Source organism: Pseudorca crassidens, chromosome 10, assembly GCF_039906515.1.
Source record: "Pseudorca crassidens isolate mPseCra1 chromosome 10, mPseCra1.hap1, whole genome shotgun sequence".
NCBI classification, from domain to species: Eukaryota; Metazoa; Chordata; class Mammalia; order Artiodactyla; family Delphinidae; genus Pseudorca; species Pseudorca crassidens.
In genome coordinates, this window is record NC_090305.1 from 68,607,237 (window position 1) to 68,626,535 (window position 19,299).

General features: G+C 46.5%; 1 protein-coding gene across 9 annotated transcripts in view; it reads right to left on the reverse strand.

Moving 5' to 3' along the window:
* The window catches only part of USP4 (ubiquitin specific peptidase 4), a 48,370-nt gene that overhangs the window by 4,987 nt on the left and 24,084 nt on the right, over positions 1-19,299 (reverse strand). For 4 of the 9 annotated variants that reach the window (XM_067754387.1, XM_067754389.1, XM_067754391.1 and 1 more), the window contains 12 exons: positions 18,164-18,304; positions 17,219-17,336; positions 15,194-15,367; positions 13,140-13,298; positions 12,046-12,270; positions 11,195-11,278; positions 9,686-9,780; positions 7,081-7,272; positions 6,360-6,448; positions 2,247-2,474; positions 510-580; positions 162-280 (listed from right to left, as the gene is read on the reverse strand). In XM_067754387.1, the coding sequence (XP_067610488.1) occupies positions 162-280; positions 510-580; positions 2,247-2,474; positions 6,360-6,448; positions 7,081-7,272; positions 9,686-9,780; positions 11,195-11,278; positions 12,046-12,270; positions 13,140-13,298; positions 15,194-15,367; positions 17,219-17,336; positions 18,164-18,304 (1,695 nt within the window). Of the gene's footprint in view, positions 1-126; positions 281-509; positions 581-2,246; positions 2,475-6,359; positions 6,449-7,080; positions 7,273-7,904; positions 8,002-9,685; positions 9,781-10,488; positions 10,756-11,194; positions 11,279-12,045; positions 12,271-13,139; positions 13,299-15,193; positions 15,368-17,218; positions 17,337-18,163; positions 18,305-19,299 lie in introns of those variants that run through there. The other 5 variants (XM_067754390.1, XM_067754388.1, XM_067754395.1 and 2 more) reach the window with 5 other exon arrangements.

Here is a 19,299-nt window from a genome sequence, read left to right on the forward strand (position 1 = left end):
CTGGAAAACACAATTCACACAGAAAAACCTGTGTTGTAGGGTCAGCCATGTAAAAAAGTGACACATCCAAATACAAAGGGTTTTTGTGTACATAGATGGCCCCAGCAGATCTCAGTCCCAGGGTACCTGGGTGCCCCTGCCCAGAGGTGGGAGCTGCATACCAGGGGTCATGCTCCCCAAGGGTCTCCATGGTAGTGAAGAGCTCGATGCAGTCTCTCAGGGCCACTGCTGTCTTCTTTTTCTTCTGAGGCTGCAACATGCTGACGTGCTTCTCGTAGGTCTGTGAGGAACAAAATGCTGAGGTCTGCTGAGGAAACAAAATCTTACCAGGCTTAGCCACAACCTCACGAGCTCTCACGCCTGGAATCTAATGTACTTTCTGCATCCCCTGAACATATAATGACAAAATCTTTAAGTGCTTTTCATTCTCGGTCTAAAACATACCTTGCTAAACTGCTGGGGAACTGGTGAGAGAGACCCACCCTGACCAAGAATGCCAAGTGACCTACCTCAGATTCCTGCTCATCGTAATAACGGCTCCGGGTCTCACTATCCCAATCGATGGCTAGTGTGGATCGAGCTGTGGAGGAGGACCAAAGTGTCACTCACTACTGAATGGCCAGCAACAGGAGAGGCTCCTCAGGTGACAAGAGTGAGAAGGACCACACTCAGGCTACGCCATCAACACCTGCTCACCCATCAACAGCCATTGCCAAGAGCGATGCTCTGCCTTGAGCCAGCCAACTCCGAATCCCTGGGCCCCCAAATCCTTTGGCAAAGATTTCCTCAATGCTACACACTTTAAAGGCACTAACTACATAGAATTCTGAAAGGGTACAGGTCAAGATGGAGTAACAGTGGCCAGATTTCTCCTCTTGCCTTAAACCACAAGAAAACCTGACAAAATAGAGGAAACAACTGTTTTCAGACACTGACTATTAGGCAGAGCAAGAGTGAGATCCCTGAGAGAAGGCAAAAAATAAGGTGATGCCTACATGGCCCCAGCTTATCGCCTGGAGGCATTTTCCAGGCCATAGTGTGGGGGGGGCAGGGGAGGAGAACAAAAGACTGATTGAGGAGTCAAAGATCAGTGTTCAAGAATGGGGCTAGGGACTTCCCCTGGTGTCACAGTGGTTAAGAATCTGCCTGCCAATGCAGGGGACACGGGTTTGAGCCCTGGTCCAGGAAGATCCCACATGCTGTGGAGCTACTAAGCCTGTGTGCCACAACTACTGAGCCTGCACTCTAGGGCCTGTGAGCCACAACTACTGAGCCCTTGTGCCACAACTACTGGAGCCCGTGCTCCGCAACAAGAGAAGCCACCGCAATGAGAAGCCCACGCACCACAACGAAGAGTAGCCCCTGTTCACTGCAACTAGAGAAAGCCCGCACACAGCAATGAAGACCCAAAGCAGCCAAAAATAAATAAATTCAAATAAATAAATCAAAGAAAAAAAAAGAAGGGAGCTAGAATTTGCAAGGCATTACACTAAAGACAAGAAGCCACACGGAGGGAATGGAGCTGCAAAAAGGCAAGAGAGATCCAAAACCATCTCAATAAAGCTGTTTTAAAAACTCTTTTTAGGTAATTATTTAAAAAGGGAAGCAAGCTAGCAAACTAGAGGACATCTAGCAAAACTCTTCTCCAATGAAGGAAGCAAAAAGACACAAGAGATGCTTTTGCAGCTCCCCTCCCGACCCAGGGTAGGCATCTTCACTGTCCACATGTTGCTTTTCACGCACAACACACATCCCGTGTGGATGCCCCTTCCCATCTGTACAGCAGTCCCCATTACAGGCTCCAGGTAACAGCCTGTGAAATCCATGACCATTCTCTAGATGGGTCACATTTCATGAGTATTCTCATGGAACAAAAGAAATACGCATTTATTCTCATAAGTTTGGGGAAATGCTGCCACCTAGGAGGGCCACAAGAAGTGTTATCAACCGGAACAAAAGTCCTGAAGGATGGTGGGAGTGGAGGGAGAGCTCGTTTCCTTCTGAAGTCATCAAGGACGGAAGAGAAAAGCCTGACAAGAAGGCCAAGGGAAAGTGCGGAGGGGTGTCATGTCTCTGAAACAGTCTTTAGGGAGCTTTAAGCCAAGGATCACACAAGTGTCTGTTCCTGGAGCCACACTATGAGATGATGAAAGCTCAGTGCAGTCAGTGAGTGCTAAGTGCAAGGATTTTCCAATAGATCCTAAGTCCCCAAAAGCCCAGTTTGAAAGGTCAGAGAAAGTGCTTACAGTTGAGTTTAAGCAGTTTCCCATCAGCTGCAAGGGAATTTAGGTCGGCTGTGCCATAGGAGTTCACAAGGCAGAAGGTAAAAAGCCTTTTTGGGCAGGGTCGGCCTTTGAGCTTCTTTTGGGTGGTCTCGCCATGGTCACTTCCCAGCTCATCCTCCCCACTGTCCTCTGTTTCTGAAAGCTGCTCTCTGCCTTCTTCCTGATGCTCCATTTCTTCTTCGTCTTCTCCTAGCATACAAATGAAAAATAACATGTATGTAATTTGCCACCATTTCAATGCTGCAATTTTTATTTCATACCTAACTGTGGTGCTTCCTTCCAGATTCATTTGATGTGTGTCAAACTACATCCACCCCTTTGCATCTACAAGGCACTTAAATTCACATGTGACACCCCCACAACCTGGTAAGCAGGCAAGTGGGCACAGCTATTCCACAATGAGGACAGAGAGGCCCAGAGAGGTTCAAGGAGTCACCAGAAGGTAAAAGGGAGTCAGCAGTCCTGCCAGCCCTAAATTTGGGGCCCTCACCACTTGGTACTTTACTGGGCTTCATCACACATAGTCTGACTCTTTCAACTTGATCATTAGGCACACAGAGAGAAAAGGACCAAAATTAAACCCATACTCAATACTCAAGAAGATCGGCTGGTAAGAAACAATTTAAAAGTAAAACTTTAAATATGATAATGAACACAAATACTAAGTAAAGGTCTTCAGTTCCTCCACAAGAAACATGATGACTGTCCCTTCAACAAGTGTTTACTGCATGTCTCTCAGGTGCAGGCACCATGATGGGCCCCAAGGAACACAGCACACAGGATCCCCCCCCTCCTTTTTTCTCTTTATTCATTTGAGATTGCTGAGTTTCAAGAGTTTGAAGAGGGGGGAGTTCCCTGGCAGTCCAGTGGTTAGGACTCAGAGCTTTCACTGCCATGGACCTGGCTTCAATCCCTGGCTGGGGAACTAAGATCCTGCAAGCCATGCAACCAGGGGAAAAAAAAAAAAGTTTTAAGAGGCATTCTAGGGACTTCCCTGGTGGCACAGTGGTTAAGAATCCGCCTGCCAATGCAGGGGACACGGGTTTGATCCCTGGTCCGGGAAGATCCCACATGCCACAGAGCAACTAAGCCTGTGCGCCACAACTACTGAGCCTGTGTGCCACAACTACTGAAGCCCGTGTGCCTAGAGCCCATGCTCCGCAACAAGAGAAGCCAGTGCAATGAGAAGCCTGTGCACTGCAACAAAGAGTAGCCCCCGCTCGCCGCAACTAGAGAAAGCCTGCATGCAGCAGCAAAGACCCAATGCAGCCAAAAATAAATAAATAAATAAATAAAATAAATTTATATTAAAAAAAGAAATTTAAAGAGGCATTCTAGAGACATATGGTGATGAGTAAATTTCCCAGGTGTTTCCAGAGAACTGGTTGGTATATGTGGCTGCAATAAAAAAAATCCATGATCATGCTCATCATAATTTTTGTTGTTGGGCAGTCAAAGGGGAAAGTTAAGGTATCAAATAAGTAATTTCAACAAAGATGGGGACAACTCCAAAAGGTGATGTAAAAGTAACAGGGGAAGGGAATTCCCTGGCAGTCCAGTGGTCAGGACTTTGTGCTTCCACTGCCGGGGGCCCAGGTTCAATATCTGGTCGGGGAACTAAGATCCCACAAGGTGCGTGGCGCAGCCAAAAAAAAAAAAAAAAAAGTAACGGGGGAAGATTCAAAATATGAAGTTTATATATTTGGGGAAATAGCAATAGAAATGGAAACTGAGGAAAGGAAGATGTATATTCTACATAAGAATCATCTTTCAGGGACTTCCCTGATGGCACAGTGGTTAAGAATCCACCTGCCAATGCAAGGGACACAGGTTCGAGCCCTGGTCCGGGAAGATCCCACATGTCACGGAGCAACTAAGCTTGTGCGCCACAACTACTAAGCCTGCGCTCTAGAGCCTGTGCTCCGCAACAAGAGAAGCCACCGCAATGAAAAGCATGCACACTGCAACGAAGAGTAGCACCCGCTCGCTGCAACTAGAGAAAGCCCATGTGCAGCAATGAAGACCCAATGCAGCCAAAAAATAAGTTTAAAAAAAAAAAATCCTCTTTCAAAGACTGTGTCTCAGGAGTTGTCACGAGGAAGGACAAGTTGGGCCCAGGACAATGCAGCACAGTTTCCTGTCAGGCCACCGGAACATCACAGCCATGGATGACAGTGTGACATGAGTCCCCATGAGCAGGACTCTGAAACAGCCAGTGTGCATAAGACTGCCAGCCTCAGCTCTCACAGAGGTTCCTTTCTCAATTAGCTCACTTCACTCCTGAAGCAGTGGCACTGCCCCTTTTACGCCCAGGTAAGCCTGCTCTGCTCTCAGACTGGCAAGTGAAACATTGCCCTGCCCAAGACACTCAGAGAATCAGCAGGAGACAGCCACCACAGGCCTAATAAGGAGCCATGGCAGTAAAGAGGTTCGAATTATTTCAACATTAAACAAGATTTGAAGTCTATGCACCAAGGCTCACTTATGGAATTCAAAAGAAGGCAGTGAGAACAAGAGACTGAACAAGAGACTGACAGATGGAATGTCTAAGAAACTAGGCTAATTGTAAAATAGCAAATACTGACATGATGCTGTTATTAACTGAGCATCTATTATGTGCCAGATACTCTAACCACACTATCTCATTAAACAGTAACCTCAACTCTGTGAAGCCGTTATCATCATCCCATTTTGCAGATAGGTAAACCAAGGTTAAGAGAGATGAAGTGACTTTTTGAGGTCTGCCCCACACCTCAAGCTGGGAATCGCAGTGCCTCAAGTTCCAGAGCACTAAGAACCCACAGGTCACCCAAGGTCTGCTCAGAGACTACCATTACAGCTCCAACATGTCTGCTTGTGGGAACTGTGCACAAAATACACTCCTGTTCATCCCTCGTGGGAGGAGAACGTGATATTCTGGGCAAGAACAGGAGTACAACTATAATAAATACTCAACCTAAAATACCAACAATTTGGAATATCCCTTCAGGACAGAGCCTTCTGGTCATTATTTTTTTATTTTATTTTTTTTTGAGGTACGCGGGCCTCTCAGTGTTGTGGCCTCTCCTGTTGCGGAGCACAGGCTCCGGATGCGCAGGCTCAGAGGCGATGGCTCATGGGCCTAGCCGCTCGCGGAATGTGGGATCTTCCCGGACCAGGGCACGAACCCGTGTCCCCTGCATCGGCAGGCAGACTCTCAACCACTGCGCCACCAGGGAAGCCCCTGGTCATTATTTTTAATGTCAATTTTCACTTTCCAGGACCAGGCATGTCTTGCAGAAATCTGGGCATTTGAATTTTCAACTGGGAATATATATTCAGCTATTCACAAAGCGTAAGAACTGGAGGATATTTCTGGTTTTATAGGAATAAAGCCACCTAGTCAGTCACGCAGGCCCCCAAAAGAAGGATGACAGCCACAGTGCACGTTAGACACAGCTCCATGGTCACAGATGGGCTTGTGAGCACTAGGCCACAGAAGGATGGTGAGGGCTCTGGGTTTCTTGCAACAAGTCTATCCTACTGCTTTTCCAACTGTGGCTCCTCACTCCGACATCAGGAGCTGTCCAGAGCCAGCTACCACCTGTGGCTTCCTGGGTAGAAAGAAAGAAAGGCCAAGAGAACCTGTCTCTGCCTTCTGACTGGCTGGGCAGGACATCTGTCCTCCCCAGGGGCGGCTGCTGGACCATGGTGATGGGTAAGGGCCAAGACAAAAGCTCTACAGACACAAGCCAGGTTGTGAAGGCAGCCAAGTGTACTCAGCAATCCCAACGGGTCAGAATCAAATCCTGACTCTGCTACATGACCTTGGGCAAGTCACTCAGTCCTATTATGCTTAGTCTCCCTGAGGTGAAACCCAGCTTCCACGCCTAAGATTACACGAGGTGTCAAAGTTGGACAATGGGCTCTGGCAGAGTGAAGTGGTGCAGACAGGGCTTCCAGGTCTGCTCTCTAGGCAGAGCCCCCAACCCCGCCTCAGAGCCTCCCTCACCCATGTATACAACACCTTTGGAAGAAGAGGGAAGTTGGGAGGGATTTGGTCAGTGACAGCCCCACGGTGTGGCGTACGCTCACCTTCACAGCTGCCCCTGGAGCCATTGCAGGACCCCAGCTCCAAGGGCGAGCTGCCAGACTCATCAGGCAAAGGTTGTTTTATATAGCGGCTTGAAAAGAAGAAAGAAATTGTTTGTTAGTTGTATCCTTTACCTATTTTTCTCCACTACTCAGCGTGAAGTAGTTCCTAATTTATATATTCAGCTATTCACAAAGCAATTTACGTAAATAAAAGGGCCTTAAAATTCATGTGATGGCTTAACACTTCAAGAAATTGAGAGGAACCTATGAGATAAGAAGTTTAACTACCAGGGCACTGAACAGACTCTGAGAAAGTCTGTTTCAAATCTCTGATAAACGATGCGTGGCACCATCATTTAAAAAAATATTTCCCAGTAATGTTAATTATCAGGTTCAGAATGATAGTGTAGTAGTTCAGAAATTACATTCAAATACAAAATGCCATTAAAGCACTATACTCCCTCAAGCAGGTGACTGACAGGTGTGAAGACATGATTCCAGGAACTAGAAGAGGCTTAGGTGTTCACTGTCATGGTGCTTCAGATGTGTCAGATGTTCTGTCCCAATAGCACCTGCTCTGGCCCTCCCAGGGGCCGACACAACTACATTTCTAACAGAAGTGAGCACACGGGGTCAACACTGGCACTCTGCAGGGGGCAGTCACTCTTACTAGGCCCTATCTTATTTTAGATAACAAGCAAATCACATTCCTACCACCAACCTGATACGCTCACAAACAGCCTGGTACAAAGACTCGAGGGTGAGCTTGTACTTGGGGACAGAAACCAGCAGTGGCTGCCCATATAGCACTGCCCCAGTGGAAGTGCTCGACGGCCTGGATTTCCTTTCCCTGAAGTACACTGGAAGCGTGACACATTCAGAGCCGTCTGTGGAAGTGCTGCAGACCTCGTACCTGTGTCAATCACACAAGAGAGCAACTTCAGCGGCAGGTCTCTGTGAGAGACAGAGATCTGAGCTGCAGCTACATGGTGGCCAGGACTACGGTTACTAGGACAGAGCACACTTCAGTACAAAAGGTGGAAAAACCATTTCCAAGACGATGCTGGAGGATGGGTAGAATCCCAAAGAGAGTCAACTGTTAACACAAGGTGAACCTACACAACCCAGGACCTGGGGCTAATGTGATCCTCCTTCCCCCAACCATGGCCTCAAACTCTGTGGTCCTTCAATTGGGACTCAACACAGATGACACCTATCATCCAGACCATCACTTCAGACACAAAGGCACACAGGGGGGGCCCAGCCACTAAGTTCACCTTTTGTCACCCATCAAGGAGCTTAACTTTTAGAAAAAGGCATTCTCAATGCCCTGCCCTTTAGTAAAACCAAATACTGTACAGCGACGTATACCTAGAATATAAGCCAAAGACTCTTTATTTCAAATGAGGAAGCAAATTTATAAAACTGTTTGCCATCTTTCTTCAAAAACATTGAAGTAAAAGAATATTAAATTTTTTTTAAAAATCAGAGATAACCAAAGAAACTGCTAAATACAAATCAATGATTTTGAAAAATGTGTCTTACTTAGTGAATACATGGGATTGAGGAGATTTATAGATGTTTTATCCCGGAACAGATGTTACCAAAATTGCTGGCAACCGACTGTAGTCTTTCCCTCTTCCTATAGGGGGAGACACAAACTTACTGATTCAATTTTTGAAAACTATAAACACACACACACACACACACACACACACACACACACACTCACTCTCTCTCTCTCTCTCTCAGATCTCTCTCTCTCTCTCTCTCTCTCTCTCTCCCCCCACATGGCTGGCAAACAGTCCTGACTATAGTATATGCAGAAAGAGTTCAAAGAAAAACTCACAAAAACGTCCAAGGTATGCTCTAGGGTAAGGACCCTGGTGTCCAGCATAATGGTCAAGAACCAAGCCTTGGAGTGAGGCTCGCCCAGGTTCCAGATCCATCATTGTCACTTTCTGGCTGCTATAACCAGGTCAAGTGCCTTAATTTCTAAGTCTGTTTATCCAGTGGACAATGGGATCACCCACCTTCCAGTGTAGTGGTGAGGATTAAGTAACTCAGTAGCACAGTACGTCACATGCTCAAAAAGTATTAGATGCTACAATTGTGTTTTCATAAGACAATTATCAATTCATCATAAAACAATTTGCTTTCCAACTGGCTGGCCCTCAAGCCCTCTGAAGAATCCTCCGTTGGTGGTTTGCCAACCTCCCCACAAGGTGATGTCCCAGGTCTTCTCAGCGCAGGTATCTGCGAGCACTAGTTTCCAGAAGTGAGGGAGACTGTGTTAAGGTCTTGGGGTATGAAGTGGACAGTCCCAGCCCTGTGGCCCAGCATATGCCTTGGCACCCTCCATTAGTAAAGTAAGGGAACATGGCTGAGAGTGGGGAGGCAGCCTATGCAAGTGTGAACAGAACTAGGATCTTGGGTGTGGTTAAGAATTCTTCCTTTTAGAGTGACCTAGAAGTCATTGGCCACAAAAATGTAAAGGGAAGGAAATGCCTCCTTTGTGTACTGCATTCCTCAGCCAAAACCAAAAACCAAAACAAAATCCTAAAAACCTTTCTCGGCAGAGGCAAGTTTCTGGCTGAGAGGGAATGAGGGAGGGACAACATGGGTGTGCTCCACACGCAAGCCTCCCTGAGCAAGAGGCTGCTGGGAGCTCAGGCAAGCTCACACTCCACCCCCCCCACCCTACCCCAACCTGGAAGAGGGACACACACACAATCACACAAAGCAGCCTTGAAGCAAGAGGATTTGGGAGGGGCCGAGGAGACAAGCTGCAGTTGGAGTGTACTGTCCCCACAGGGATGAGAAAACCGAGTCTCAGAGCTTGCAGATGTTAGCGCTGGAAAAGGCTGCTTAAATCAACCTTCCCTGTCATCTGGGATGGAACCTGCCTGAGACGCCACTACCTGTGGCTGGGAGAAAGGACGAGACCCTCCCTGTACTGAGTCCCTTCTCCTGTCTTCCCGTGGCCCCTCACAAAGCTGTGACTCTTCTTGAGAAAAGCATTTCTGATAGCAGGACCATCTGCAGAACCACTGAACAGGCCTTCTTAACAGGTAGCAACTGTTGACAAAAGCCTTGTTCATGCTGAGGAGAGTTATCTGGAATGTCTAGCTCTGAAGTGCCAGTAGGCGCTTAGCACTGATGGCTACCCAAAATTCCCTGAACATCCACCTCTTGCACCCAGGGGTTGGGGCAAATCCACATGAGCACCAACTGCCAGATCTTCTGCTCTGGAGACACTGACAGACACTGGCAAAGCCTCTAGAATGTTTCCTTTGACCCTGCAGCAGAAACCACTGAGTACTCACACGAAAATGTCATCCCGAGGCATGATGTGGTTTAAACCTTCATCCATTTGGAAAATTTTGTGGAACCGGTGATTATACACATCTGTGACCACCATCTAAGAATCAACAGTAACAGAAAGATTACAGGATGGATAAGAGTACACCCACCACATGCCCCAACTAAAGATCCCACATGCCGCAACTAAAAGGATGCTGCGTGCTGCGACGAAGATCCCGCGTGCTGCAACTAAGACCCGGCGCAGCCAAATAAATAAATATTTTTAAAAAAAGAGTACACCTACTTAATAACCCAGGCACAAATGAAAATGTAAGTGCTGCCCCCTGAGAGATCACGATGCAACCAGCCCCAGAGCTCAGGGGCCAAGGGCCAAAGGGGAGCAGCATGGCTGTCGCCACCAGAAAACATGTTGTATCTGTCCCAAGGTTTATGACAGGATTTGCCTTCCAGTGGCAGGAATGGTGGGGAGTGAGTGCTGACCAGAGACCAGCAGTAATCCAGAATCCTCTGGGGTGTTCCCTGGGGCCGGAATTCCCCAAGCCATCCTCAGCACATAGCAGAAAAGACCAAACCCCAACCACCAAGACCTACCACCTGAAACCAGCAGGGGTGCAAGGGAAGTGGGGAGGAGAAGGGCACTGACCAGGGCTGGGACAAGGGAGGGGCTGGGGGCATCCAGGAGGATGGATCCTCGGGCAGCAAGAGGTCTTCACTTTCCCCACCTTCACACAGCGCCACGCTCAGCAGAAAGGCCAGCGTGAGCAATTGTTTTTATTTTTCTATTTTATTTTTATTTTTAAATAAATTTATTTATTTATTGACTGCGTTGGGGATTCGTTGCTGCGTGTGGGCTTTCTCTAGTTGTGGCGAGCGGGGGCTACTCTTCGTTGTGGTGCACGTGCTTCTCTTGTTGTGGAGCACCAGCTCTAGGTGCGGGCTTCAGTAGTGGCACACGGGCTCTGTAGTTGTGGCTCGCCGGCTCTGGAGCGAAGGCTCAGTAGTTGTGGCACACAGGCTTAGTTGCTCCGCGGCATGTGGGATCTTCCTGGACCAGGGATTGAATCCGTGTCCCCTGCATTGGCAGGTGGATTCTTAACCACTGTGCCACCAGGGAAGTCCCAGCAATTATTTTTAAATAAAGATTTCTATCAAGTCACTCCACAGACTTACAGAGTTTGGGACAGGAAAGAACTTCCAGCTTCTCACATTACAGATGAGGTCAGGTAGGAAGGGGAGGCAAAGTGAGAGCAAATCCCCAGTCCTGGCCCTCTGACCATAGCTAGTGTGTCCTCAGTGGAGGAAAGACAGTGTTCCCAGGGCTGGAAGGGACAGTCTCAGGCACAGTGTGCAAAATGAACAAGGGCCAGGAGGTCTGAGGCATTCAGATATAAACACATGTGTGCTGGCTGATAAGACCTACCCCACAAAAGTGGCTACAAGGTTGAAACTTAACTCCAAAGGACTATGAACTGCCCCCAATAGGCTTAATGCCACTGAACAGCTCGCCTTACGTTTTCCGCAGCAATGCCAGACAGCCTGGAGAGAGCCTCACACAGGTCAGACACAGCCCCCATCAGCGGCACAATCACACGGTACTGCAAAGGAGAGATGGGAGAGGTGACAAGGGTGCTCTGGAAAGGGTGGGAGATGAGTTGGGAGGAGCAGGCATCACGGAAGGCAGAAGTGCCCCACCAGAAACAGTGTGTGGTGAGCTCAGGGCCCAGATGGGTGGCCAGCTGAGCAAATAGGCAAGTCGTCTGCATCAACACCTGCCTCTCTATTCAGGTAGCACCACAGAAGCTGGACCATCTCTTTCCCTCCTACACATTGCTTTATTTTTTTCTTAACTTTTCAGAGCCATTCACTACTTCCTTTAAAGAAATGTTATAATTATACAAACTGCCAACCAGTCCTTGTCATAAAGCCAGAATAAGCATGCAGTGAGCCATCAGCAGGGCTGGACACTAAGACCGGCCTGTCACACCTTTCATTTGGTCTTTTGTTCTGGCAAGGCTCTCCTAGCTGATTTAGGGGTGAACATAACCAAGGGAAGTACTGTTTCTAGTCCCCTAACATTCAGATTCAAGGATCTCTTAGCAGATCAGCCAGGTTCCTTTAGTCAAATGAATGGAGCATAGGGGAAAAGGTGACAGAGAAGTCCAGAAAACCTTCACAATATGCCTGAATGACATGGGATTACACAAAGATCTGAGGGAGGACAAGGGCACACACTCAAGGCAAGTGCCAAGGGGTTTCAGAGGCAGCTGATGGAGCTGCTGCTGCAACAGATGGAAGCAGCCCCACTCTGGGTCTGATAGCCACTCACAACGAGGGGTACCATGAGGGTGCCGATTTCTCTTACCTGGGTAGGTCTGCAGCGAGGGTCAGCGGGAACCAGGAAGATCTCCATAACTCGATCTTTCTTCAAGGGCAGTGGGAGAGTTAGATAGCAAAATGGATCAAAGGTCACAGAAACCTTAGCACATTCTGGGCAAACCAAGGTAGATTTGAAGAGGCCATGGAACGTGTCCACAATCACAGAGTCATTCCTCAACCTATGATTCTCCCAGGCTTCCTTTGCCACAACCTGGAAGAAAGCAAAGGGGATAAGTAAGACATTCTCAACATCCCCCAGTTCTTAGCCTCTGCATCTAGAATGATTCACAGCAAAATCTGAAATAGACTGTGAGGCAGTCTGTGCAGCCAAGAACTTGGTCCAGGCCAGTGAGGGCCAGGACTGCTCTTAGCATACCAAACTCATTCCACATGCCAGCTCCATGCCCAATCCTACACTTAACAAAGTGCTGATGCAGGATCTACGGGACAGAGACAAACTGAGAGCACTGTGGACACATGGACCTGACCGGGGAAGGACTGCCTCCTATAGGGCTTCCAATGATCCAAAGTCCCTTCAGTGAGCTTTTAATTTATGCTATCGTTCAGCTAGCTCATGGTTTTTCCTTTAAGATGTGCATGCTACTTTGAAGTATTCATATTGATCATCCCAATGTGATAGGTAGCTTAAATACTGAATTCCCTCTTCATAGATCTGAAAATCAAGGCAAAAAAATGTAAGTGCCCTAATAACATTAATAAAAACTATTTTAATCATCATGGATGGATTTTAATGGATTTCAATAATCCCAAGGGCCCACACTACAGGCACTTTACAGTTTTCAGGGTGCCCTAGTCTCTGGTTCACCAATGTAATTATACTAAACAAACTGACTCGAACTTGAAGAAGCCCAAGAGGGAGCATCAGGGGTAACTAGAGTTAGCCCCTTTGTAACGTGCAACACATTTCCATATTAGACCTCATGTCCACGTCACAAACAACAGTGAGAGGCAACCAGAGCCCTGGCACCAATACTCCATGACCAGAAGAATGCCCTTGCACCTCCCAATAGGAGGCAGCTTCTTTGGAATACTTTTCTTCAAAAGTCTTCAATATCATACCGCATCTGGCCGCCCATTGGCATCCCTCAGCTCCAGGTACGGTTTTTTCTTCACTCGGTTCAGATCTTCGTGCAATCCATCTAGAAGAAAGGCTAACAGCTCCTGAGAGTCTTGCTGTTGGTAGCCAGAAAACTGAGGGGCAAAACGTCCCACCTGAGTCTACAACAAAAGCAACCACATCAGAAGGCGTAAGTTATAAAGAACCAGTGAAGTCAGATAGGAAATTGTCATCAAAAATAACTTTGGGCTTCCCTGGTGGCACAGTGGTTAAGAATCCGCCTGCCAATGCAGGAGACAGGGCTTCGAGCCCTTGTCCAGGCAGATCCCACATGCCGCAGAGCAACTAAGCCCATGCGCCACAACTCCTGAGCCTGTGCTCTAGAGCCCGAGAGCCACAACTACTGAGCACATGTGCCACAACTACTGAAGCCCGTGCACCTAGAGCCCATGCTCTGCAACAAGAGAAGCCACAGCAATAAGCCCACGCACCACAAGGAAGAGTAGCCCCCGCTCGCCACAACTAGAGAAAGCCCGCGTGCAGCAACGAAGACTCAACACAGCCAAAAATAAGTAAAATAACTAAATAAATTTATTTTTTAAATAAATAAATAAATAAATTTGCAGTCTGCTGGTACCGTAAGGGAGAACACCCTTGCTCCAGGTAGCCTGATTAACTCCTCAAGGGCCTAAAGGTCAGCAGTTCCTACCAGAGAGAAGAGGGCTAAGATCTGAAATCCAGGACAACTACAGACTTGGAACCCGGGCCACTACCCTAAGAGAGGAGTAAAGAGTGACTCCCTCAGTAGCCACATCTCCTAAGTACAGACACGAATCCCTCTCCAACCACCTTCTTTGGTTCAGAGTCTCCCTAAGAAGTTTACAAATGGTACCTGCATCAGCCAGAGGAATCCTCCTAGCCCTAAATAAGAGCACTGTACATAAGAGCCCTCCTAGCCCTAAGTAAGTGTCTGCCTTGTATTGCTCTACACTACTGATCCTCAGAGTGCAGTGCCCAACTAGTGGCATTAGCATCATCTGAGAGCTTGACAGAAATGCACCTTCTCAGGCCCCACCCTAGACCTTCAGAAACAGAAACTCTGGGAATAGTAATTTGCATATATTTCCCAGGGATTAATGTGCCCATGGGAATGAAAAGAATTTGTATTCAATTTCAATAAACAATCTAAGATTTTAATTTTCTCATTGAGCTTAGGTGCTATATTTTTTTTCATCTGTGAATCAGATGCTTCATGAAGGCTCCTTGAACCAAACAGGATTTCCAGATTTCAACACATGGAGGCAAGGCACTTCCCCCTCAGCAGCGAAAAACATTCAGGGCAATGGAAGGTTGAGGTGCTCCAAGTGCCCAATGCAGTTCACCCATCTTCCTAGCTGAGGGACCCAAGTGAGAACTGTCCCTCATACCAACATCCGACAATGTCAGCCCAATTCCTAACTTAGGGGACCCAACTCAAACCACAGTTGGTATACGTTCCAGCCTCAGGGAACCTGGGAGCACCCTTCAGATGATACTGGAAATTTGACTGAATTTTTATGGTCTGGCTTAGGGTGTCAACCATTTAAAGAATGCCACTGTAGGGACTTCCCTGATGCTCCAGTGGTTAAGACTTCACCTTCCAGTGTAGGCGGTGTGGGTTCGATCCTGGTCAGGGAGCTAAGATCCCACATGCCTCGCAGCCAGAAAACCAAAACATAAAACAGAAGCAATATTGTAACAAATTCAGTAGACTTTAAACATGGTCCACATCAAAAAAACTTAAAGAAAAAAAAAAAAGAATGCCACTGTAGAATACAGCATTCTGAACAAGCAGCTTACAATACAAATGATTATCTGAAGTATCCTCGGCCCAGAGGTGGGGGCTGAGTCACTTAAGTGTGTGCTAAATGACTGAACAGAAAAGAAGGATCTGACCATGTAGTGCTTTTAGTCTCGGAGCCCATCTTAATCCCAAAATGCAGTAAAGGAATGCTTCATTACAACACAAAACCACTCTCCCCAAAATAGGAAAAAGGAAGTATATACGTCAACCTACTTTGAACGTGCGAGGTGCCACGTGAGCATCCCTTCCAGACCACATCTGCTTAATGAGCTCTGCATAGGCCTCTGCAATTTCCCCTTTCATTCCCAGAGGGTTGTCCCTGTTGATTTCAGCCTCATACTCATCTTTGAGAAAGTAGTCGGTCAGTGGTGCAGTGTTGCTTAAGCACTGAAAGAGAACACGATCACAGCTTACACCACTTCTGGAGAGCACACAGAGACACAAGATAAACCCAGTTCTAAACGACCAGTGAGGGTCACGCCAACAAAATGAAGTGCTCAGCAGATTCTCTGAAGGGCTCATAACAGTAAGGCACAGCCTCCCAGCGGCTGGTGGCCACATTGTGACTAGCCTCTCAGGGACACTGTTTTGGAGGGAGCTCACACTTACTGCCTAAGAATTGTTTCTGAGACAAGCTCTCTGAGGGCAAAAGCTGTATATCCCAAATGCCTGACACACAGTAATTTTCTATTCAGTGGAAGATAATAATTTTAAGATGATATTTTTTTTCATTGGAAGTGACTGCGACATTCCACTATTTCATGAGAAGACAAAATATAAGTAAGCCGAAGGCAAAATGCTTTACTAGAGCCAAAACACTCTGGGTGGGGAAAATCAGGATAATTAGAAAAAACAATAAATAATATTGTACCTGTGTATACTAATTTTAACTCCTTAAATTAAAAAATGAAGGTGGGTATTGGATTCTATCAAATGAGTTTTCCTACATCTATAGAGATGATCACATTATTTTCTCCTTCATTCTGTTACTGTGTTAAAAGACTGATTAATTTTTCAGGTGTTAAACCAACCTGGTTTTCCTAGCACAAACCACACCTACTTGTTATGTGTTACCACTTTTATTTAGATATCATTGATCTTGATTTGCTAAAATTTTATCTACATTATTTGTGTCTACAGTTATGAGATACGATAGTCTAAAATTTTCTTTAGAAATTCCTTGTCATATTTTGGTATCAGAGTATCCTGCCTTGTAAAATGATTTGGGGTGCTGAAAGAAGATAGGCATGATTGGTATTTCTGCCTTAAATCTTTGAATACATTCACCAATTCACAAGAATTTTCTCTTTAACCACTGGGCAACCAATCAGTCATGCCATATAATAATGCCCCAATAAAAATTCTGGACACCAAAACTCAAGTGAGTTTTCATACCTGGCAATGCTCCATGCCTACTGTTACACATCAATGCCAGGAAAGTAAAGCATCCTGACTCCACTGGAAGAGGGCAACAGAAGCTCTGCACTGAGAACCCTCCTAGACTCTGCCCTACTCCCTTCTTAACCTTGCCTAATGTTAAATCTGTATCCTTTCCCTATAACATACCATAACTGTGAGTATAATTACTTTTAAGTGAGTCTACAAGTCTTTCTAGCAAATTAACAAAACCGAGGGTGCAGGGAGCCCCAAATTTGCAGCTGGTGTCAGAAGTGAAGGCAGTACTAAGGACTGTGCCCTCCTAACTTTGTAGTTAGACCCTAACCCCAGCCCATGCCCAAAACAGTACCATCACATAGTATGTGCCCAAAAAATATTTGATGGATGAATAAATGAGGTTTCAAAGGGAGGATTTTAGGATTTTCTCCAAGCAGGGGCATGAGGTGAGATGGCTCACTGGTGAAAAGATGGTCAACTTCAAGCAGGAATAATTTGGCTTAGTACCAGCTGCTGTGAGTTCTCATCCCATTAGAGACCAACCAGGCAAGTATTCCAGTACTTTCTGAGATCATTCCCCAATGGTCAACAAAATTCAACATACTTTTACTGTAAAATCAAACCTAGAACTGATTAAGAAGACATTTTGAGGCCAGGAACACTGATGAGGCCATTCTGTACTACCCAGTGGGACGTGCCTTGGCAGGGATCCCTGAAGTACTAACAAAGGGTCGTTAGGGACCCCTGGGAGAAGATCCTCCCAACACCTTAGAGGCCACTCCCACCTGAGCCTCAAGTACTGTGAAGACACAGTGTTATTGAGATGGCACCTCTGCCCTCTACCTGCAAGGCGGAGTTCATGAAGCAGGTGTTTCCCAGGTTTCCAAGTCCACAGAGCCCAGGTTGTACGTGAGTTGATGGGGACTCCTGACAATTATACGAAGCAGAGAAGCCAGATCCACTGGAAAACATAACCCACATCAGCAATAAAAGTGAGTGCTGTTCACATGCCCTCAGGATGCCTTTTGGGGCTCCGTCGGGGCCTCTAGAATTCTCACTTGATAATAACCCCGTGAGACAAGGTCTCTCTACTCCCCTCCCCAGCCCTCCAGCCCCCCCCAACCCCCTGTTTTGATTTGACATGACAACGGGTGGTGAGCACATCCTTAAGGAGAGAAATGCTGTTTGAATCCTCTGCTCTCAGCTTTGGTAAATGCTAATTTTGTATCCCTCCAGAAGGCTAACTGCCAGGTGACTTCGGGGAAGAACACTGGTTACCAAGATCAAAGCTTGCACCTGCCGCCACCCACCAGGCCACACTCAGTCTTGACTGTGCCTGAGTGTGCAGGCACTCTCTCTCTCTCCTGACCTTCCTCTTCCACCCTGTCTGTGCTATATGGCAGGTACTCCTGAAACACTCGGAGAAAGGATCACAGCCATGCGGAGGGGAAACAGGCAGGGTCCTCCCACAGCCAACAATCATCCCCGCGTAGCTATTCTGCCAGACAACCAGCCCATTCCTTCACAGACAAATGCAGTGACCTCCATGACCACCAACTGACAGGCTGTGGGGAAAACACCAGCTCGCAGGAAGAAAAGCAATGTACATCAGAACTAGGAGGCACAATTTACTGTGGGTATGAAATGGAGCAAGAAACCACATGCAGCATGTTCCCATGGGGAGCCCTAATCCCACTATGCTTAGTGTAGCAGCAGAGGAGCTGTCCAGGTACGGCCTGGGAAAGGACTCAGCGGGGAAGGAAGCAAAGTGAAAGGACCTGCTCTTACCCCCTGCTGACACCGGAACTGTGCATCCCAGAGGTGTTAGTGCTATCACCATTTGAAATGGGAGAGGCAGATACTGAGGAATAGGGACTTGCTGATGATGTTGGAGAGGTAGTAAAATTTCTGCTAGGCGCAGTGCTTGATCTGGGAGAGAGAAGCAGAAACAATGCTACTGATATTTTGCAAAAAGCAAGCCCTACTTAATGCCTTAGGTCTCTTCTCAAGAAATAAATGTTCTCCGTATTCAGTTATTTAAAATTAATTGCAAAAAGCCCATTTTCATGCTAATTCAAGACAAATTTTATTTAAGTGAGAGTAAAGAAATTAATTGATCTTCATGTCTCATTCATCCACATGGTCATATACTGAATCTTTCAGTAGGATAAAACACAAGGTTGATCTTCAGGGCATCCTAGTTTGATTTACAAATGATAAGCTTCCCTAAATTTTAAGAGTTACCAGTGAAAGACAAAGAAAAATGGTAATAAGAGATGAATTTCCTCCAAAGTACTTGACCCAGATTAAACAGGTGGCTATAAGTATAACAGAATAGGAAAATGGCGATTTAGTTTCACTGTGCTATTTGAGGAAATTCCTTTTGTTTCCTTAAATTTACCAAATGTGAATAACCTCTTTTCAAACTCATGTTTCAATATTTTTCACAGCATCTTATTTTAGATTTATTCCTACTTTCATACTAATTAATTCAAGGGCTAATTGCCCCAAATCTTAAATTGATATCAAACGGGACTTCCCTGTCGGTGCAGTGGTTAAGACCCCACGCTTCCACTGCAGGGGGCATGGGTTCGATCCCTGGTTGGGGAACTAAGATCCCACATGCCGCATGGTGCGGCTCCCCCCAAAAAAACCTGATATCAATTTTATCAAATTTTCTACTAAAATTCATATAGGCACATGCAGAAGAAAGTGAGTTGTCTGCATTGTTTCAAATATGTACAACTGTGATTTTCCTTCTAGATTTGGGGTCATTTTTAGAATACAGAATATAATTAAGATGCATTGTCCCTGCAGAGTGCCCAACCTCATGTGATCTGATGTCAACCAGGGTTCCCCTTGAGAAGACAGTGGGACGTGGCAACAAAGATGAGTGATCCTGTACCCACACTGTAGGCAGATGT